Source organism: Tiliqua scincoides, chromosome 4 (genome assembly GCF_035046505.1).
Source record: "Tiliqua scincoides isolate rTilSci1 chromosome 4, rTilSci1.hap2, whole genome shotgun sequence".
NCBI classification, from domain to species: Eukaryota; Metazoa; Chordata; class Lepidosauria; order Squamata; family Scincidae; genus Tiliqua; species Tiliqua scincoides.
The window spans coordinates 131442295-131465345 of NC_089824.1; the positions used below are offsets into that span (position 1 = coordinate 131442295).

At 41.1% G+C, this 23051-nt stretch overlaps 1 protein-coding gene across 3 annotated transcripts in view; it reads left to right on the forward strand.

The window, feature by feature from the left end:
• FNBP1L (formin binding protein 1 like) overlaps positions 1 to 23051 on the forward strand; it is a 102580-nt gene that overhangs the window by 70912 nt on the left and 8617 nt on the right. For 2 of the 3 annotated variants that reach the window (XM_066623476.1, XM_066623475.1), the window contains exons 8-11: positions 1618 to 1764; positions 3407 to 3610; positions 21407 to 21516; positions 21852 to 21984. In XM_066623476.1, the coding sequence (XP_066479573.1) occupies positions 1618 to 1764; positions 3407 to 3610; positions 21407 to 21516; positions 21852 to 21984 (594 nt within the window). Of the gene's footprint in view, positions 1 to 1617; positions 1765 to 3406; positions 3611 to 8542; positions 8702 to 15870; positions 15886 to 21406; positions 21517 to 21851; positions 21985 to 23051 lie in introns of all 3 variants that reach the window. The other variant, XM_066623477.1, reaches the window with a different exon arrangement.

Genomic DNA, 23051 nt, shown 5'->3' on the forward strand with positions numbered 1-23051 from the left:
TAGGTTCAGTGCACGGTTTACATGTGTGCATGCAAATTCAGTATATTTTTGTTGGCTTGCTATCTGTGCTGACCTCTCCAGGCTTGCTTCCTGTGCTGTTTTTCTCCAGTCTCTTAACTACAATAATGGGAGTTGGCAGAGTTACTATATGACATTAGAGGTAATACATCAACTTACTGGAGTCGAGACAAAATGCTCTTATGTTTATGATAACCTGTGGCTGAAACAACAAATTGACTGATTGCCTTTTTTCCTTATGCTGGACTGCATCTATCTGTTTTGATTTTGAGTTTTGATTTTGAGAACTGGTGATTTTGGGTGGGGCTGGGCTTGCATTTGGTTGTTGAACAAAGAGCTACCAAAATTAATCCAGTACAGTCAGATGATTTTCTTCAGAGTGGAAATACTGAAATCCTAAGCCAATTATTTTGAGAATCTGAGAAAACCTTGTTATAAAATTATGTCAGAATATTATATATCCTGTCTTGATCCTTTGGAAATATATCCTTTGGAAATATCCTGATCCTTTGGAAAAGTGGTGATCCTGTTAGAAAATTCTGTCTCATGCCCTGATACCAGGAATACTAAGCAATGATTCAGGTTCTTACCAAATCTTCAGAGGTGATACCTTCATATTTTTTGTCTTCCTTTGATAAGAATATTAGATATTTCATTTATTTCTGAGTGCTTGTTCTGTCTTTCTACACAGGACTTCACAGTGGCTTTCAGCAAAAAAAAAGTAATAAACCACCACCACAGTAATAATGGGGCTACTCAATTCTGTGGCGGCTCTTTAGCTGGTGCAGAATCAAGGAGTCCCAAGTCAGGCTGTGCAGCCTGACACAAGGCTCTGGATCAGAAACCCACTTTGCATTTCCCCTGCCCTCTGCCTGCCTCGGAACACCTCCTCTCTGCCTCCCCCATGCCTAGTTTTATTCTACACCACCTGCACTTTGCACATAGCATCGGAAAGCGGACCGCAGGCCCTGCACCGGAGCTGGCCCAGTGCCTGCTTGTGCTGGGCTAGCTCCGTCACTGGGCCCACAATAAGGCTCACAAACATGCCATAAGGCACGTTTGCATCCATGCACACCAGCGGTGAGCCAGCGCACAAAGATGTGGATTGGGCCCTAAGTTATCAACAGAATAATATGTACACCAATATTTCTTGTTTTTATTTTTACATTTACAAGAAAATATTAAAATATATTTATTATCTGGAATAGATTTTATTGAAGGCAGCATATTAAGCTTGGCCCTTCAGAAAATAAATGTTTTAAGAAAATATTTGTTGCAGAATAATTTAGTATCTGCAGTTGTGTCTGTTTTTAAACACACATACAAAGATGAGGGTGCTATTGTTGACAGGTATTTAAATAATATAATACATCTATAAGCATTTTTTTCCATTTCAGTTCAAACAGAGGAGTAAGTAGATGAACTAATCAAGCTTCTTGCTTTCACACTTGTTTTAAGAACACTGATTAAAACCAGGTTCTCAGGAACATAATATGGTTCACATTAGCCTGTGACAGTAGAATGCAAATATCCAAAATATTTACCTGCTGCATACTGTTCCCATACAGATTCTCAGGCCCTTTTTCCTTATAATTGTAGCATCTTCAAGAAATGGATGAACGAAGAACCGTCAAACTTAGTGAATGTTATAAGGGGTTTGCTGATTCGGAGCGCAAAGTGATTCCAATAATCTCAAAATGTTTGGAAGGAATGATTGCTGCAGCCAAATCAGTGGATGAACGAAGGGTAAGTTGAATTTCTGTTGCATATTTGGCATCCCGCTGAATACTGCTCCATCAGCCTTCCAGGTGCTTGATATACATTTTTGATTGTTTTTGTGAGCCTAGGCAAACAATAAAACCTGGACACTTGTCAAGTCTGTTGTTACCCTTCATAGCCAGCTAGCAGACTGCAAGCTTAATAAATCAGAAATTGTGTAGATCTGAGGAAGCATTCTGTGGAAACCTTCTGTATTTTAATTTTTTCTGATGTCCCTATTATCTTTGTATCTCTCTCTTAAGCATTTCATGTTGTTTTCTACTGTAAATAATCCCTGAATCTTAAATAACTCTGGTTTTTCAACATGTAGCCAAACAAACCACATGGTTTAGTTAGTTTCTGTTAATTGTAGGATACTCTTAAACCTTGTTCTTAAATTTCAGTCGGCATTTCTTCTAAAATTTGTGTCGCACAAGGACACAGTGTTAACTGACACTAATGTTAACTGTTTGTAGTAGTTCTCAGCCACTTCATTTGTTTTAATTTATTCCATTTGTATTGTTTCCCTTCTACAATGCATGTGCACAGAGATACATTATAAGTATTTTTCCAGTGTGGAAGCTTCCGGTCTGATAGACAATAAAATGAATTTACAGATTCTGAAATATCGGCATTTCATGATGATGTCAACATATGTCAACATTTCTTTGAGATAGGAAAGGCTTGTTGAAAAGAAACGGAGTTGGCAGCCAGGGGCTGATGTACCAAATTCACTGAGGAAGAATATGTCAACCAGGCTTAAACCTGTGGGATCCTCAATTCCTTGTTCTGTTTTGTAACCTCTAAATCAGTGGTTCTCACACATTTAACACTGGGATACACTTTTTAGAATGAGAATCTATCAGGGCCCACCAGAAGTGGTGTCATGACCGGAAGTGACATCTTCAAGCAGGAACATTTTTAACAATCCTACGCTGCAATTCTACCCGCACTTACCCAGGAGTAAGTCCCATTGACTATCATTATTAAAAGAATATACATAGTAACTTGTTAAAAGTACAGGTCTGTAACATTTCCCCAAATGCAGTCACATACCATGGTAGCATCAAGTCTAATATATTAAAAATAAAATATTGAAATGAATGGGGACCCACTTGCAATTGGCTTGCAACCTACCTAGTGGGTCCCGACCCCACAGTTTGAGAAACACTGCTCTAAATAAACTAGGATCTCTTCAGCTGTGATAATGTTGTAGAGGGAACAGGAAATGCAAGATGACTGTCTTATCAGAAATCGAATTTGGACTTTTCTATGCCTGAACCATGTGCAAATCTGTCTCTGGCTTGTGTGTGTCCTACATGCAGGTATTGAGAAAGTTTCATTTTGTACGAGAGGGGAATGTTTAGAAACAGGAAATGCAGGGCATTTGCATTTTCTGTTCTCTCTGCAACATTATTCTGTCTCAGACCACTCTAGAATCGCCCTATAAAACAAAAGACCATGGAAAAGATTTCTATTATTGAACTAATTCTGTCTGGAAAAGCAGTTATTCCTGGAGGTCTGTTCTAAGCCATGCATGTTACATCCTCTGCATTGTTAAATATAGCAGCAATTAAACCATTAGTTCTATATGTAATCATTTTACAAACATCCTATCTCTCCCACCAAGGACTCTCAAATAGTAATAGACTCCTTCAAGTCTGGTTTTGAACCTCCTGGAGATTTTCCATTTGAAGATTACAGTCAACATATTTATAGGACCGTTTCTGATGGAACAATCAGTACACCAAAGCAAGAAGGGATGAAAATCGATGCAAAAACCACTGTGGGCAAGGCTAAGGGCAAACTGTGGCTTTTTGGAAAGAAACCAAAGGTAAAAAAAATAATCACATAGTTCCTATGAACTTGCTCAGAATTTTGTAAATTTGTGGTTAACAGATTGAATGCAATTCTCTTGGATCATAAGTATAAAAATCAGTATTGTTTTGATCCTATCCAGTTTCTAAAAGGCTCACTTATATACATAATTTATGCTATCTGAACTGTCTCTTTGAAAGTGAATTTGAGTATGATCCATTGTGCCACTGGGGTTCTGATTTCTCCTTCTTCTGTAGGCTGTAGTCCAGCAGCCAAGTCCTAGCAAGCCTGAGCCATACCTGGGAGGCAGAATACCACACATGCAACAAGGCTGTTGCAGATAGTTTGAGTAATCCACAGAAGTAAGTGGCCAGGAGCGCTAAGCCAATGGGAGCGTGTTCCACCCATGTCTGGACACAGACCTGACAAGAACTGCAGCAATTTCTCTGACCTGTAGCAGCAACCTCTATGGTTGATGAACCTTTGGGCCATGCAGTGTCCTCGCACTAGATATGCTTGGATTTGCTGGGGCTTGGCTACTGATAGTGATCCTGGAAGGAGATCAGATAACTGAAGCACAGTAGGGCTGTGGATTGCACCTATTTAATATTTCAGTTTCAGCTCTATTGTGTGGGGCTCATTCAATCCTTTTGTGTGCTTGAGGGGTTCTGCTTGCAGTAGTGCAGATTCCCTATCTTCCAAGCACAACTTAAGGAACAGAATATATTGTTTGGGGCAGGGAAGCCTTCTGTAGATCATTGGTCTGAAAATGTGAAAGGAGGTATAAAGGCTTAAAGGGAAGTTAAATGTCTTTGGACGTTTGAAAGAATAGTAATACGAAGGGCAAGTTGGAAAAGTTCTTATTTTAGGACCCAGCAAAGTGCATAAGTAATCTTTTATATTTGTTGTCCCTGTGGAGTAGAGATCTGCATAGTAGAGATCTGCATAGTAGAGATCTGCATAGTAGAGATCTGCACTTTGTGTAGAGTCAAACTTGGTGCTACTTTAAGTGTTTGAGTGGGAAAAGTCTGTGCACAGTTGTGTGTCACTAGCACAGGGAGGATGCCTAATCTCTCTGTAACTTTTCAATCACTGCTGAAACAGCATAATTAGGAACACTTTCTCTGTGCCTCTTAGTACCTCACATACAAAAATAGAACTTACTTTAGAATTCAGGCTGCCCAGCATGAGTTTGTGCAGATTGACTACAGAAACCTGAGACGGTCGCACAAAGTGATAAGGCTTCGTCCATGCTGTGCCTGGAAGGCTAATGGCCAGCTGTGTGCCACTTTGGTGACCACTGCTTTAAAACCTCAGTGTCTGCAAAACTGACATCAAAACATCATCTACTGATGCCCTCAATGATGACATTGGAACACACAGAATACCACCAATATTAGAATGTCACACCCTTGGTTCAGTAACAGCTAAAGCAGAAGTGGGGAACCTTTTCATGTTGGAAGGCTGCATAAAGTTAGCTGTAATCTGATAATGCTGCATTCAAAAAACATCAATTAGATATACTTCATAATATACATTATTTTGTAAAAATCTAACTACTGTGTACTAAAAAAATAAAAAAAAAATTCTGAAACTAACCTTTCAATGACTTTGTTGTGACCGCTTCTCAAAGGCTGATAGTAGACTATAGTCCCCCATGGACTCTCCCCTCCAGTCAACCAGCCTCGGGCAGTAGTGGTGCCAGTCAGGCAGGGAAGTTAACGTAATGGTTCATTCTAGATTAGAATCACAGTAGAATAAAATCATGAGTGTAGCAGGTGTCCAAACAGCCCTTATGATTTACTAATGCTTTAATTGTAACTGTCAGTCAGTGCTTTTTTTACTCTTCGGTATTTTGAATATTGTCATTTTAAGATTAAAATAAAAGTGATAAAATTCTAACAAAACCATATTACTAAAAATAAAAGAATTCGTTCTGCAAAATTTGGATTCACCCAAAAGGCTGCACTTAATGGCCTAGAAGGCTACATGCGATCTTAAGGCTGCAGGTTCCCTACCCCAATCTAAAGGCTTTTGTAGGTGCTTAGGCTTTCATCACATTACCAATGGGCAATCACAGTCAGCATTGCCTGCAACCTAGAATTTACACATCTTCCACTATCAGGAATGTTCCTAATCCATTCTAATCTCTACTAGATGAAACAGATGTTCTTTTCTAGAAAGGTACTATTGAGCAGATTCCCCTCAGCCAACATCATTGGGGATTCTACTTGAGGTACTTTAAGATACCAGAGATGGCGGTCAACATCTCCCACTGTATGTAAAGGGATGTCAGTGCCTTTATACAGGTAGAGAAATTCCATAGGATCAACTTGTTGAGCATCTTGACACTGATCTGTGGAAGAGTCTGATTCACAACCTGAAGGCCTACCTCTGTATTGCAATATGACCATAACACTGGGAGTATCTGTGCTTTGTAGCCAGGACTGATGACTTTCAATACTGAGTGCTCTCCTATAGCATCTCCATGGCACCAAGGTCCTTTGCTAAGTGTGTGGCTATAGTTGTGCTGTGCCTTCATTATCAAGGGATAGTGGCTTTGCCTTACCAGGACAATTAGTTTATAGTGGCAGAATCCAGGCAGCATCTCCTGAAACATCTAGACTTCATTCTGGCCTTGCTATTTCTGGACCTGTATGTCAACAGTAAGAAGTCCCAGCTAGGTTCCAACACAGTGGATCCCGTTTACAGGAGTCCTACTGGATTGTTTGTACTATCATGCCTATCTTCTAGAATTGAGGGATCAAACCATAAAATCCCTAATCACAGAATTCCAAACATTATCACCTCTGTACTTTAGATCCTGTGGCTTGGAGGCCACATGGCATGATGGCATCTCCCATAGCAGCTATTGGGTTGGCACATAAGGCCCAGGGTTTTCCCACTTGAGCATAGAAGCAGAACTTTTTTCTGAAGTTCGGAAACTTTTAAGGTTAACTCTGCACATACACAGAGCTCCACTATGTATATCTGCACAACTTGCCGTTCTAATCTGTAGAACTTTAGTTAAGGGTAAGCAACCTGTCCTCCTTTTCTACTCATTTTAAAGTTCAGTGGAATTACGTGTTAAAATTTATATGGAATACTTTAATGCTTTTGCAATAGGAATATATCCTTCCCCAGATATGTCTGGTATTTCTCTGCTACTTTATTAATGCCTTTAGTTCTCCGGCAACCAATATATTGATGAAATTTAGCATTGAAGGGAAGTGTTTTTGTAATATTAAAACTGTCAGGATTAGTTTATTTAGTTTGGGAGAGAAAGCCTTTTTGTGTTCCTTTTATACTATTTCCTGCACACACACACACACACACACACACACACACACAATCACAGAGCTGTAAATACCAAACCTTGCTATATCCCCTTTTGTTAGCTGTTATACTCAGTGGCGTCACTAGGGTTCGCGTCACCCAGTGTGGGATGCCAGCACGTCACCCCCCCAGATCCAGTGGGCGGGGCAACGCTCCAGGTGGTGGTGGTGGTGATGTACCATCACTCTCCCCCCCCCCACTGGTTTTTTGGCAGTACCTTTTGATAGAACAAAGATAGAACACATTCTGCATGAAATTACACATTTATTGATATATAACATGATGGTATTATTCTTCCAAATTGTAATTTTAGTGATTTTAGTCACTAGTGGTGTCACACACACCCCTGGGTGTCAACGTACTAACAACTTATTGCAGCAGTTCTCAAACTTTTAGCACTGGGACCCACTTTTTAGAATGACAATCTGTCCAAGACCCACCAGAAGTGATGCCATGGTGGAAGTGACATCATCAGGCAAATCAAATAAGTATAAATACTTAAAGTAAAACAAATAATTAAATAAGCAGAAGCCAACCCTGGTTCACCAAGTGAATTTCCTCTGTAGCCTGCCTGCAATAATACCCTCCCTTCCAAAAGCAGTAAGGTTTTGAGCCCTACCCAGTGCCCATTTCACTTTAAGAACTTCTGTTTAAACCAGATCACTGTCAGGATCCACCTGACTTTGCAAGTCTCAAAAATGTTCACATCAGCTAAAGCCTCTGTTTTGATCCTTTTCACTGGGGGGGGGGGGAGGCTGCCTTCTGGAGCATTTTTTGAGCTCCAGTTCCATCAGATCAGGACCATTCTGGTGGCTTCACATTCCCCTTTGCCTTGCCTGACTACCAGCCAAGGCACATTTGCTTACTCATGAGTAAACACGACCGTGAGGTGTAGTTTCACTTTCCATAGGGCTCAATACATTCATCTGCTTGGAGGGAGGGACTTCCTTCTCAGGTGTTTTTGGGGGATGCATTCATTGGATCAGGACCATTCTGGTGTCATTGGATTCCTCTCAGCCTGCCCTTTCCGATGGACGAAGGCAAGTTTGCCTATTAGCGAGTAAACACGCGATATGGCTCACTTTCACTTTCCATAGGGATCCATGCATTTTTTGTTCTCCAGTTTTTTTGGCCATAACTTTTGATAGAAAGATATTTCACTCTGGTTTTCTGCACTGCATTCTGCTCGAAAATCCACATCCAATGGTATATAATATGATGGGGTTACTCCTAACCACCGCGATTTTAGTGCGACACCCCCAGTGCGCATCTCCCCCCCGTGCGTGTCACCCGGTGCGGCCCACACCTCCCTAGTGACGCCACTGGTTATACTGAAACATACTGTTGAAAAAGATACCACCGACAAGCTGTTCTACTTCTTTTGGCAGTCATTTAAAGATCTGCGAAAAGAATATTTTTCATTATTTAAGATGATAGCTAAGATTCGCCCCTTGTCTGTCTTAAATTCTTACTGTTCTGTGATGTTCTGATAGTGGTTATTGCTATGGTGAAATAAATGATATGATCTGTTTCTGTTGAAAGAAAAAAGACAGAATTTGAAGAGCACTCTGAATGTTTGCCTTATTTGTTCCTTTTTTTATTTCTGTATCAGCCACAGTCCCCACCCCTTACCCCTACTAGTTTATACACGTCCAGTACTTCTACTGGTTCCCAGTATCCCATATTCTCCATTGACCAAGTGCATTATTGCATGAGTGAAATAAAAACAGGGAAGCCCAGAGTTCCTTCTTTCAGAAGTCTCAAAAGAGGGGTAAGTTCTGTAATGGGCTGTAGGTGCATGATAGCGCTACGAGTGGTGTGCTTGTGGTGTGGCTTTTCTAACACTCTCCACCCTCATTATAAGGCTCTGTGCTATTGGTGATCTATCCTGAGGTCATTGCGCTTCGTTGTGTGCTGTGTCATAGTTGCCCTTGGCTCAACAGGTTCAAAATAGCTGACTTTGAGAAGACTAGAGTTATAAAGAGGGTGCTGGGTACCTGTTTTCATAATTTTCTTTTTCACAAAACATGGGTTTGCTTAATGCATAATGCATTTTGAGCAAGGGGATTATAAGGGAGGCTACTGTAAAGTACAGTTATAGTTTTGCTGAGTTTTCTAACCAAGATACGTATAGATTTTTTTTCCTCATGCGTGAGATTCCTCATACTTTAAAATTTCACACCAACAGCCACCTAGACATTTTTCTGATATGAATATTAAATTAGCATGGAAAAGCTGAGTTGTTGCGTAGTCAGTCTCACACTAACCCCCAATTTGCTTCCCAAATCCTATAAAAGAGCTAAGATAAGAGATAAAGTCTGGCCCAAGGATTGTTCAATAAACTTTGTGGCTGAGTGGGGATTTGCCCTCCCAAATCTTCATGGTCAAACACTGTAACCCCCATGGTCTCCTATTGTGTGAACAGTGAATCAAATATCTGAATCTGGCCTTCTCGGTACAGACACCCAAGACGGAGACATTTGTTCTGTCATTCACCTGTTATGAATTGTTTTGATGTTTTTGTTATGAATTGTATTTGTTACTTTTTTCCACTAAGGCAGATGCCAAAGTCATAATTTTCTTTCTTCCTCTGTACACTGACCTCCACATAACTGCCCTCTAGTGGTCACTTAGGGTCAGCTCTTTCCCAACCAGCAGATTGTAGCATGTACTGACTCTGCTCCATTATCAGAGTACTCATTTTGAAAGGAGTGTTTTTAATTATTCAAACTCAAATGATTAATTTCACTTGCTTGTTAAGCCAGGTTCTTCAAGTCTGAGCAAATTGCTTCATTTTGCAGATAAGAGGTAGCACTGGCCCATATATAAACAACCGCTTTCTGGGAAATAGAACTTTAGGGATAAAAACCAGCCTCCTTGCCCATCTCCAGTTTAACTGATACAGTATGCAGTAATTACAGATACCTAAAACATTGTTCTTTTATTTTAAAGTATTATGATTTTTAATGGAGTGTACTTTGTCTATAATGGTTAATTTATTTTTGCTTCCTGGAGGGTTTTTGTTGTTAAACTGCATTTCATCAATTATGGATTGCCACTAAATGCACTTTCTGTGATATATCGGGAAAGTGCGCTTACTCATTTATAATGGCATATTCTGCAAATGGAATTTGTTCTAGGGATTGAGTGATTGCCTAGCAACATTCATTATATCAGAGATAAATGAGCTCGCACCCCTCCGTATGTCTGTGATATACCTTTTTCCATGTTTGTCAGATCAAAGTGCTGATCTGTTGATAATCAGAACTTTGGATACATTTGCCAAAATATACTTTTTATTAGAAACAAAACTGAATGCAGTCTAGTTCTCTATAGCAGCTGTTTCTGGGCTCTGTTGATCTAAAGAAAAGTGATCCTGATGTTCAAAGTTCAAAGATATCCTAAGTAATGCCAGTTAATGATTGGAAGAGTTTTCAGTGGTGTGCATCATATTGTGTTCAGTTTTACTTTATGTCCCCATTAATTTGTGTATTGGGTTAGGTTACTTCACAACCAAGTAACTTCTCTGGCTTGTCACCTATGCCATAATTTTTCCTCTGGTTTAAAAAAAATTTTTTTTAGCTTTGCAGAGTTTAGTTCCCAAGTGCTATCTGAATACATTGCCTAAATTAGATATCATTCACTAGTATTTACTTAAGTCTGCATCTCCCATTCCGTTCCCCCAGTTCAGAATTTTCTTGTAGCTTGGATCTTACAATAAGGGAGATGCATGGTATGTATGGTATGGTATGGTAGCTTTGGCAAAAGCGCTTTTCTTGGTACAGAAGAAATGGAGGAAGCTAAAGATGGTGAAAATGTTTCCAAGATTTCCCTCATTTTCATGAACATTTTGAATTAGCAAAGTTCTGCCTTAATATTGGATCTTGTGCTTGCGTGAGAAATTAACAAATATTCCCAGAGCAGGATATAACTAAAGTACAGATCATTGTGAAGAAGGAACCTCCTTCCCCACCCCTATTGGCATAGTAATTTTATTACTGTTAGTGCAATAATAGAATCTGATTCTTGGCAAACTGGTTTGGGGTTGAGCGGAAATATACAGGTCAAAATTGTTCCTCCTTTCTCCTAAGTGTTGTTTTTCTGGCTATTTTGTGGTGAGGGAGTATGTGGGGCCCAATCCTATTCAACTTTCTAGCACCAATGCAGCTGAAATGCAGCCCCAAGGTAAGGGAACAAAAGTTGCCTTATCTTGAAAAGGTCTCCGTGAGTGCTGCCCCACCACAGGATGTAGTGCATACCCCATTGGCACAGCCGCATCAGCACTGGAAAGTTGGATAGGTTTGGACTGGTAGTCAGTAACTCCTCAGTAGAACATAAGAACAGCCCTGCTGGATCAGGCCATAGGCCCATCTAGTCCAGCTTCCTGTATCTCACAGCGGCCCACCAAATGCCCCAGGGAGCACACCAGATAACAAGAGACCTCATCCTGGTGCCCTCCCCTGCATCTGGCATTCTGAAAAAATGATGAGTCCAGTAATTCATAGAAAACAATTACAGCCATAGCAGAAACCATAGAAAACTAGGAGTGAACCTGATTTGAAATGACTTTTATTTTATATTTCATTGATCACACTGGAGACATAGGATCAGTGAATTTGATAAAATTATTGGAGTTCTCCTTCAACATTAGTCTATCATCATATAATGGTTGAAAGAGATAGCCAAATCTCTATTTGATTTAAAAAGCAAGTTAGTCCCGAAATGCATCTGTGAAGCACACAGACACTTACTGCAGCGGTTTTCAAACTCTCATGGAGAGTACACCGCTGTAAGTTCTTGCAGGGGTGGGGGGGAGGCAGTGGGGATGGGGGAAGGCAGCAAGAAAGTATTAAGAGAACGTGCCAGTAATTCAGTGGTTTTCAAACTAGGGCATCGTGACACTCCAGCCTGAAGGCCCTGATCTCTTTCCCCTTAAGGGGCAGGGGCTGCCAGGAGGCAGCGACGCGATCCCCAGGATCACATCGCTCAGGGTGACTGCAGGTATTGGAATGCACTCACCAGCCCCTGCTGCAGCCATCCTGGGGTGTGGGGAGCCCTGCGCGAGCGTCTGCAGGGCTCATCAGACGTTAAAGTGGAGCGATTGCACTCCACTTCCGCAAAACCAGAAGTGGAACATGATCTCTCCACTTTCACTTCTGACAAACTGGGGAGCCCTGCAGACGCTCACGCAGGACTCCCCGCGCCCCAGGACGGCTGCTGCAGGGACTGCTGAGTGCATCCTCGTCCCTGCAGCCACCCTGAGCAACGTGATCCTGGGGATTGCGTCACTGCCTCCTTGCAGCCCCTGCCCCTTAAGGGGAAAGAGGCCAGGGCCTTCAGGTTGAAGTGTCACGACGCCTCAGTTTGAAAACCACTGAATTACCGGCACGTTCTCTTAATACTTTCTTCCACAGAATCCCCAGTTAGGAATTTTGGTGTGAATGTTGCTTAAACATTGCTTTGGAAAAGCAAATAACACAGGAGCTAATTGCTGTTTTAGTCAGTCTTGTGTCAAACTCCCAATCCTGGACTTTGGTGAAAGAAACTGCTTGATAGGTGCATGCTGATCATGTTCTGTAGCATTTTGCAGTTGTTTTATAAACAACCATCTTGTTTTGTGCTTATGAAAACTGTATTAGATTTCCCATGTCTGTATTGATGGACTGTTGCCCTGGATCTGATGGGTCCAGTGCAAGTATGCAACTTCACATAAGGGAGAGCTGCCCTCTTCTTGTTGATGAATTGGGGAATGCTCAGTAGATAAAATAGTGATACCTGAATATTGGAGACCTACAGAAGTTTGGATCATGCTATGCAGGTGTGTGCCACTTAATGACAGGGATTCTTTCTCCAATCCTCTTTGTTAGGCGATTAGGTCATTAAGCGAACATTCATTCCAATCTGTTGCCTTTGTTGTGTAAACAGACACTCCCTTCCAGTCACTAGCTGAATGCACAGGCTACTGGAGACAGATTGCCTCTTCTCTGCATTAAGAGCCTTTCTATTGTGTATGCGGCCCATCATTGAGTGAACTGTTGTTAAGCGATGGATGTCTGAAACCTGTATAGTTTCAGCTATTTCACATTTATAGGTTATTACTAATGCTCTTATAATGTTGTTTTCTGGAGTGGAGGATGCTCTTAAGATACTCAGAACCTGGCATAGCAATGGAGCAGTCTGTTGCTATGCAACTGAGATGCAGATCAGGACTTATCTGGTTCAGATCCCATCTCTGCCTTTAATTCTCCTTAGGTGTCCTACTCCTTCTCAGCCTCTGCTCTCCAGCTGCAGTATGCGGATAATAAAGCACGTCCTTCAGTTTGTAAGGACCATCTCAAGACAGTATCTGCGAATTGCTTTGCATACTCAAAGCGCTATATAAATTTTTACAATTATTATTAAGAATTCAGTCTGATGCAGATTGTTCATTTTTCATGCACAAAATATTGTGCTAGATCAGGATTGTCAAACACAAGGCCAGATGCAGCCAGCAGAAGCTCTTTATCTGGCCCATATGTTAATTGGACTCCTTCAACAGTACTGATTCTACTGAAGTTGTGGGAAGGAGAGATGAAAAGAGAAAGCAAGGAACACTGTGGGGGAAGTTGCAGACCAAGAGGGGTGAGAGAGGGAGGCTTTGGGAGAGCCCAGCTATCATGTGAGCTGCCCTTTCAGCTGTGCCACTTCTGCTGGGGTGTCACTTTGCAGAGCACCTCTCAGCTGCTGATGTCTCGGCAGAAAGGGCAGCCTGTGTGATAACTGTGTTCTCCTATATCTTGAAAATATCAAGATTTGCATATTTTCTGTTTTGCCATTTTCAGCTGAAGTGTTCCTATGTGAGAACGAAGCCCTTATTTCTGGCCATTATCTGCTTAATGACATCACTTCCTATTTAACAATGTCACTTCTGGCACCATGAATGCTATTCAGCCCACTGTATGAAAGAGTTTGACACCCCTGCTCCAGGCTTTTGAACAAGATCATAAATGTGAAGCTGCTCACTGTTTCAGCCATCAGGAATCTATTCAGCAGCAGCTGGGTAGAACAGAAAACAAATGAACTCTTCAGGGGCATTTAGTCTTTTTGATGACATCACTCAGCCAAATGTAAGAATAAATACAGCTGTGTTTTTGTTTTTTTATTTAGTGGAAAGGAGTAGAAGGGAACTAGAAGGGAAGTAAAAGCAGATGTCATTCAGTACAAACAGAGCAACAGTGTGACATGGAAACTCACTCTCAGTAGATGCAGTATAGATTTTTACTGCTTCTTACTTTTGTTATGTGTCCACTGTGTATACTTTTAAAAGCTTTTAATGATTGTTCAGCACACCAGCGAGGTGAAAATGCTGCAAGGGCTGGGTAGACGTTGATCCCAGTGGCAGACTCCTTGGTGTGGGTAGGGCTTGAGAAATCATAGGGTGGCTCAACGTGTGAATGGTGTCATTTTATGACTCGGGTGTTTGCATGTCCAGATGCATGTGTGGTGTGCTTGATTTCCACAAATTTTATGTCCGTCCGTCCCCTGTCTTCAAGTTGGGGAGAGTTTGCAGAAATCAGGCAAATTGGATGTAAGTTTTCATGTGCAAGCGTATAGTGGATAGGCACTATACTTTTCAAAGTACTTTTCAAAGACCTCTTCACATTCACACATACCACCAGGACAAATACCAAAGCTTTCCCCTATGCTAAAAGATCCAGCACATTATATGGAAATCACACTGGTGACAATTCAGAGAACCTCTTTAAGTTGTTTTGAGGCTTCTATATACGTGGTAGTGCTTGTGACTCTTCTGACTAAACAGCAGTCCCCTATACTACACAGCAACCTGCTCCTGTGTGCGTTCACATCCTGATTCATGCACCAGCCAAGATTGTGGTCACTTCCCAAACCAATTTTGCCAAGCATATAGCATCAGGGATGATTATTAGGATAGAGAATAGCCCTTGTCAAAATTTTCCTTTTGTCATAGAATCCCATTCTCAAGATTTGCATTGGTACATCAACCCCCAGTGCTGGTATAAGATTAGTCTTTTTCTTTCTCCCTTCCCTACTTTTCCCTTTTGTTTTAGGACTGATATCTTTAGTAACCCCAAATAATAGTAATAATAAATATTTTCACTTATGATATCTCACTATGTTTTTGATTTAGAAAATGTCCAGTTTTCACATATGTTACTGAGGAACAATCTTACATTTGGAGCTGTTGGACCATTCAATTTTACCCTCCTCAGCAACTTCAAAAGTTTAACAAGGATGGTGAGGGCCCTTTGACTGCATAAGTGATTGAACTAGGCTGTGACATTCCTCTACCCCAGTTATATGTACTGACCCTGCTATGGTCAAGAAGCAAATATTACTTTCCCATAAATATGAAACCCCACTCCATAGTGGGGCCAGAGCAGACTGATAGAACCAGAGATTGGACCAGAGCAGACTGATAGGCAGGATCTGGGAAAATCATGAAAGATTTGTTCTTTGGGCTTAAGTGAGCCTACTTTTTAGACTTTGTTGATAGTAGGCCAGACAATTGCTGTCATCAAACGCTGCTGCTTTGTGTAGTGTTCGTGTGCGCTTTGTTTCTTTTCAATGTAAAAATAAGTGTTGTTAAGCTATTATATCTCTAAAACAGCACAATTAAATTGTGTCCTACATAACAGCATTGCAGGCCACTATCCTTTAGCTTGAACTGCCGTTGCTTATTTTCTCCATCCATACATGCAAAACCTTATATTCTGCAGTGCTTTAGCTGGTGCTTAAATTGTTCAGACATTTTCTCTGAACCTGAACTTTCATTAATGTCGCAATACTATGCGTGCTTACTTGAGAGTAACTTCCGAGTAGACGGAGTGGATATTTTAATACTTAGAAATCTTCCTAACTAATGGTTGGTAGCATGCAAATAATTTCCTGTTTCTTTCTGTTTTCAACTCAACTGGTCAGTGGTCGGTGAAGACGGTAAGGCCTGTGTGCTGATCTGTCAGCTGTACTTTACTGGAATTGTGTCCATCTCATAGTTGCTTTGAGTCAGTTGTTGAGATGCATATTCAAATCACTTTGTCAGTCTTTGTTGGTCTTTGTCTCATGATCATTTGTGCTTGGTGTGAATTAGAGACTCCTGATTTGGCATAGATTTCATTATTGAGATCTCTTGTAGATAATGGTAATTCATCCTGTAGGCGAGGGTGTATTCCTGTGTTTACTGCATAAAATGTAAGCTAAGAGGCTATCCCTCCAGTCCAGAACCACATTTGAGCTCCAGTTTATGCACCAAATGCACACGATCAGCCGCATGGAAGAGTCTGTCTTATGCCTGGAGCTGGCCAATCTATTGAAGTATAGGTGAGAAAGCTATCTGAGTGTTGCTGCTCTTGCATTTTTACAAATGGTGCCCTTTTGTCTGATCAATTTCAATAATCGTGATTAGAAAAAACTTGCTAGTTTTTCCACATGGCAACAAAAGTTGAAATCAGGAAGATTTTTCCTTATGTTCTCATATTCTCTCCTACAAACAAGGTAGATGGACATTTCACGAACTGGTTGTAAATGAATATTCTTGTTTGTTTGGTATGTTTAGTTATTTATGATTTTGGAAGTTATTCATAAGTAGTCCCATTGAAATCTTTGGGACTTAGACATGACTAATTTCCTTAACAGCACAATCCTATGCATGTCTATTAAGAAATAAGTATGATGGTGTTCAAAGGGGCTTACTTCTAGGAAAGTGTGTATAGGTTTGAATCCTTAGCCATGACTAGAGGTGTTATATATTTTACTCAGAATTAAATCCATTACAATTTACTCACTGGAAATGAAAGCCCTCCAGTCATGACTGCTTAAACTGAACATACAATCCTTTCTTTTTAATGCTTGGACAAAAATCCTGTTTCAAACTTTTAGTCTGTTTTTAAAATTTGAGTTACATTTCTGTTCGAACCACTCATTAGTTAGAATACACAAGAGTATATCTTAAAACAGTAGATGAAAACAGTACTAACCAGTTAATAAGATTATGCAAGATGTTAAAGCATGCAAAGGAAGCTGAACTTCTGAACTTACTTTGTGATAATAATAATAATAATAATAATAATAATAATAACAACAACTTTATTTCTACCCCGCCTTTCTCCCTGAAGGGACTCAAGGCGGCTTACAACATATTAAAAACAATTTAAAAACAAATAAAAACATATTAACACATACTAAAAACAGCAGTCAGAGTAAAAAAAAATAGGTAAAAAGAGCATAGAGCAGCAGCAAGTCATAAAAGAATCAGGCCTGTAAAAAATATTAAAAGATGTTAAAAAGATGTTAAAATTGCAATAATTGTAATAATAATTGTAAGTGTTTACATCTGTCAGGTTGTCTTGAGGCTTCCTCAGTTTCTCTAAAATGTCACCACCTAGGCACCATATTTCTCAGTACCTTTTAATCTCCTGTGCGAATTACTAATGTTTTTACAATTTTATAAGGTGTTCTGTTGCTGCTAGAGGTAACTGGAAAAAAGTAGTGGATTTGAAATGTACTTCCTGCAACCTTTATAGTGGATAAAAAAGTAATTAAATGTTTTTTTTAAATTAAGATAATATTGAATTCAGTACAATTATACATAGTATAATTTACTATGAAAGAGTGATGTCATGAGAAGAGTTTTGTTTACACTTTTGGAGACAGAATCATTTTATTTCAGACAAGGTTCTCAGTGTCCTTCCAGCAAATGTACAATGGAACTGAAGTGCACAGATAAGGGCTTTAAGTTCCATTGATTAAAGCAGGGGTGTCCAAAGTTTTTAGCAGGAGGGCCACATCATCTCTCTGACATTGTGTGGGCTGGGGAAAAAAAGAATTAATTTACATTTAAAATTTGAATAAATTTACATACGTTTACATAAATGAATATAGTAAAGATGAACTTGTATGAATGAATGAAGGTCTTTCAATAGCTCAAGGCCTATAAAAGGCCTTGCACAAAGCAAGGCTGGCCTTTCCTTTGCTGCTGCTACTGCATCACAGACGTGAAACAACAAGCAGTGGAGGGAGCCCTCATCCCACAGCTCACACAAGAGGTCAAACAGTCACCCTCACGCTGAAAGCAGTTGCATTGGGCCAGTCCGGGCTCCGGTAAATCTCTGGAAGGCCAGAGACTCACTGGAGACTGGGGACTCCTTAAGGGCCGCATTGAGAGGCCTCGAGGGCCGCAAGTGGCCCCAGGGCCAGGGTTTGGGCACCCCTGGATTAAAGTGAAACATTTTTACTGGGTGGTCTTGTTTTGTTGCTGGATTGTGCCCATGGTGTCTCTTTTATGTATGGTGAGTATGCACTGTATTGTGTTGAAGAATAAATAAATAAAACCCTCAGAGCTGACGTTTCTCTTCTTAAAAATGGTGTTTCTTGACTGTTACAATCTTCATCTTATATGCCTGAGCAGTCTTGAGTATTACGCAACATAATTAATATAAGAGCATACAGCATCACTGTATAGCAGTGCTTCCCAAACTTCTACAAGGGAGTTGGAAGCACTGTAAGTAGTTGCAGGGAAGGGGGGAAGGCAGCAACACGATCCCCAGGATTGCACTGCTGCTGGGAATGGAAGAGGGGAGCAGAGAGCCCTCAGCAGGGCTGCAAAAGTGCAAGGAGAAAAAATAGGCACTAGTGATTTTGTCACGCAAATTGGAAGTGTTCTTTTTTTCTTGTTTTAGACTTTTGCAGGTGCCCCCCCCCGTCTTTCTGCAGGCAAGTAGAAAACCCCCCTCCTGTACTGGGGATCACTGTATGCTGCCTTCCGCCCTCCCCGCCCCTTAAAGTGGCATTGGCCAGTGCTTCCCATGCTGGTTGCTCACAACCCACCAGTTTGGGAACCACTGTTGTATAGCATTACATTTAAAAATCATGACTTGTGTTGAAACTTTGTAGCACTAGCTCAACACACTGAATAATTCTTTTTTTCTGGGGGGGGGGGCTAAGGAATGTTTATGGGATCACTGCTGATTTGAAAAGAAAATCAGTATGAGATTTTGGTGGGAGAAAAATACACCTGTACAAACCTGCCCGTTTTTAAGGTCATCCTTTTCCTGGGTTCTCCTCCTGCTGAGATAAGAGTTTCAGCTGGGTTGTGTCTTGGAAAAGGGTCTTTTCTGGTGCCACTCATCTGTGGAATGTTCCCTCCAGTCTGCCTGTGCCAATGCTTATGGCATCTCTGCACCAGTAAAGGCATTTGAATTTATCCAGGTATTTCAGTTTGATTCATATGTTTTACTTGCTGCAGTGCTGAATTTTATATTAATTTAAATTTGATTTGTGCTAGATTGTCACACCTGCTGCTGTGCTGTATTAGTGTTTTATGTTAGAGAGAGAGATTTATTATGTCTTTATCACTTTTATTCACGTTTAGCCACTTGAAGCATTTTTTGAGTGGCTGGATAAAAATGTATTCACGTCAAGAAAGAATACAGGATAAGCTGGTATTTCCAAGTCTAGGTGAAAGGGTTCCTGTGATGAACCTTGACCATAGTTAATGACAGTGCTGATTAACAGCTCAAGCACAATGAAAGGGAAGAGGTACCTTACCTCAGGGAGGGGCCATGCAGAGGCAGCAGACATTTCCAAGATTGGTTTTCAATGTGCTAATTGCAATAAGCAAAGCACTAGCATTTTGCCCTTCTGCCAGCCTAGGGCTCCTCCTATGTAGACTGTACTTACAGCTTTAAGGAACCCAACCCACATCTAGGAATTATTTCTCCCCTAAAGAACTTGCAGAATTGTTAGAATTTGAATTGACCTCTAGGGCACTATCTAGTCAAGTATAGTGCCTTGAGACATGAATCCCTGAACTTAATACAATGGGATGGGGTGCCATTAGTAAGATTTTGCATAAGCTTCCTCTTCTGTTGCTTAAACCAGTTACTTATTTTTCCTTCTTCCAGTACAGAGGAAGAACGTTTATGACAACTCTTAGTATCTTTTTGACTATTCTCAGTCTTTTGCCTTTTCTTCCTTTGTTCCTGTGTCTTGTTGGGGTTCTGCCAATGTTGATCTGCCCATCTTTGGGACCTATCTGACTGTCCTACCCCCCCCCCAAACCGCACTCCATTTCCTCCATCCACTCTTGAATGGAAAGACACCGCTTGTGCTGCCTTGTGCTAAGCACTTTTTTAATGGAAATGTTTGTTCTACTCTGAATTTCTTTGGTTTGTATGCATCCTTGCTAAGTTGTGACAATCATACTAGGATAAATGAAACTTAGCTTTGTACCTAAAATGCTGTCACCTAATGCAGCCTCTCGTGCTGTTAAATTTTACAACTTCAATATCACATGTATGTCAGATAATCCCAGAATAATAGAGTTTTGTGGCACGTTAAAGTCTCATTTATTTATTGTATCATGAACTGTTGTGAGGAAGAGTCCACATCATCAAAAATCTTTTTGTTTGCTGCAACAAGCAAACATGGTTACTCTTCTAAAATCCATATTACTGTGCAATCCTAAATCCAGTTTGAGCCAGCACAGCCGTCCCCGCGCTGGCTCAGAGTGTTGCTAATGAAACTGTTAGGTACGTTTGCGGCTACTCAAGAGCTGACTAGGCTGGCAGGAAGACCCGTGCCAGTCTGAAAGCACTGCACCCATCCCTGCACCAACTGGCGCAGGTAAGATTGTGCTGGCTGATGCGGGGGCTGGGAGACTGTGGCAGGAAGGTATGTTGGAGGGAGGGAGGGAGCATTTTTGGCTGAGTATGTACACGCCTCATCTAAACCTCCTTCCTGGGCTGGATAGTCCTACTTAGGGCTTCCTGGGTTTCCACCAGCAATATAGCTGGCATGATTCAAGAAGCCCCATAGGAGTGGCTGGGGATTTACCTGGGGTAAGGAGAAATATATTCCCTTACCCTGAGAAGATCTCCAGCCACCTCCAAAGCTGCACTGGATGTGTGGTCTTGCTGCTCTAGTGCAGCTTAGGACTAGGCTGCCAGAATGCTTTCTATTTATCTCATATTGTATTCCTAGTTTATGTTAAACTGTTGTCCACCTTAATGTCTGAAGGCTTTTCAAGAGTTTAAGCCAATTTAGCCCCTCATTTTAAACTTTTGGGATTTCATTTAATAGCTTGCCATTTTGTTTGCTGAATTACCCTATTACATTATACCATGTTCATTCTAGTTTGCTAATATACAATTTTTTATATTATAATCTTCTTTCTAAATTGATTGCTTTCCCTTCAAGACTGCAATATACAAAACTGATTATAATACGTGACATAGTGAAACACTGAGTTTGGGCGAGAGTAAATAGCAAGTATTAAGTTATCAAGATACAAATTCAGTTTGAGAGATGCATTTTTCTGGAGGTGTGATTTGTAGCCTTGTTATGAAAAAACTCCATTCTGCTTCTTCAGTTAGTGAGCAAGTGTTGTTGGTTGTGTGTGAGCTGCCAGTGATAACTGCATTTTCCCAAGTGTAAGGGTGGTATTTGGCTTTTTTTCCAGGGTCCTGCACAAGAAGATTTCAGCCACCTGCCCCCTGAACAGAGGCGAAAAAAGCTGCAGCAGAGGATTGATGAACTGAACAGAGAACTACAGAAAGAGACAGATCAAAAGTAATTTTTTAGCTTTCATTCTATTTTTGTCACTTGCTCTTGTACTTATTTCTGTGGCTGAAAAGGCATCGCCTATTGAAGATACCTCTTCTCTGAAAGTCAGTCTTTACTGTGTATTTTGTCTTTAAATTTGTCATTGTGGCTTATCGCTCTCTTAAACTTTATACACATCTGGATATCTCCTGTGTTTTAAACAACGCAGTCTTCTTGCTTCTGTAGTGTGTAGAGACAGTAGGGTAAAAGGCAGGATGATGAGGCTCATTTGCTTTTTGTTGCAGCAATTAAATATTTTCAAAGTCTTGTATGCAATAATCCATTATACATGTTTCCTATAGAGACGCACTCATCAAAATGAAAGATGTGTATGAGAAAAATCCCCAGATGGGTGACCCGAGCAGTCTTCAGCCAAAATTGGCTGAGACTATGAACAACATGGACCGTCTCCGCATGGAAATTCACAAGAATGAGGTTAACATTTGTTGAAACATTCCTCGTGCTGTCTTTCAAGAGAGGGCTGCTGTGGGGTTTCAGAGTCTCCTAGACCAGGCATCCAAATGGAGGAGGGTATCTGCACGGATGTGGGGAAATCATGGTTATTACTGGTTATAGTATATGCCAACCTAGTTCCAACTCCCTCCATTTTTTAAGCTGTTAGGCCTAATATTCCAGTCTGTTTCCAAAGCAGAGGATTTGGTAAAAATTGCATGGAGAGCTTTGCCTGCAAGAGGTTTCTTTTATGTTGTTCAAAGTCTGCTTTGAACCAAGGAGCATGTGGTTGTTTTCTACAGAAGAGAATACAGACAGTCCTCATTATCCATAGGAGTTCCATTATTCGTCACTGAAAAGGAAGTTGCCTTTAAACGGCTCAGGGCTTACTTCTGAGGCTGTGGGAAGGCGCATGCAGCCTCTGCAGGCTTCAGAAGAGCCTTCGGAGGCTCCAGGTCGGCCCACTCCGTGGGTTTAAGGACCCCCAGATGAAGAAATCTGTGGGTACCGAATCTGCGGATAAAGCAGGCAACCTCTAGATGGAAAAACATTGTCTAGAACAGGGGTGCTCAATAAGTCGATCCCGATCTACCAGTCGATCGCCAGGCAAAATGAGTCAATCGCAGGCTTCTCTCCCGTCCATGCATCCCTGGGAGTGCAGCATCCCTGGGAGTGAGCCCCTCCCTGGGAGTGAGCTCCTGTCCCGGGGAGTGAGCCCCGTTGACTCTACTGGGGGTGACTTGTGAATAGACCTGGAGAGGAGCCGCTGGCAGGCTTTCTCTCCTGTCCACGCATCCCTTCCATCTGTTGGTTCTGTGTGCAAGGGGTTTTGCACTGGTCTTGCTGTGATATCTATATAGAGATCTTCCCTCCCCCACACCTTTCCCCTGTTTTTGCACTGGTCTGTATAGAGATCTGCTCCCCCCCCTCACTTATATTAGAATCGAGGAAGATCTGGTGAGGAGGTAGATGTGGTGTCAGCAGTGGCCCCTTTAAGGGCAAGGCCTGGGCATCTAGCAGAGTGTGCTGCACAGCTGCAGCCACTTCAA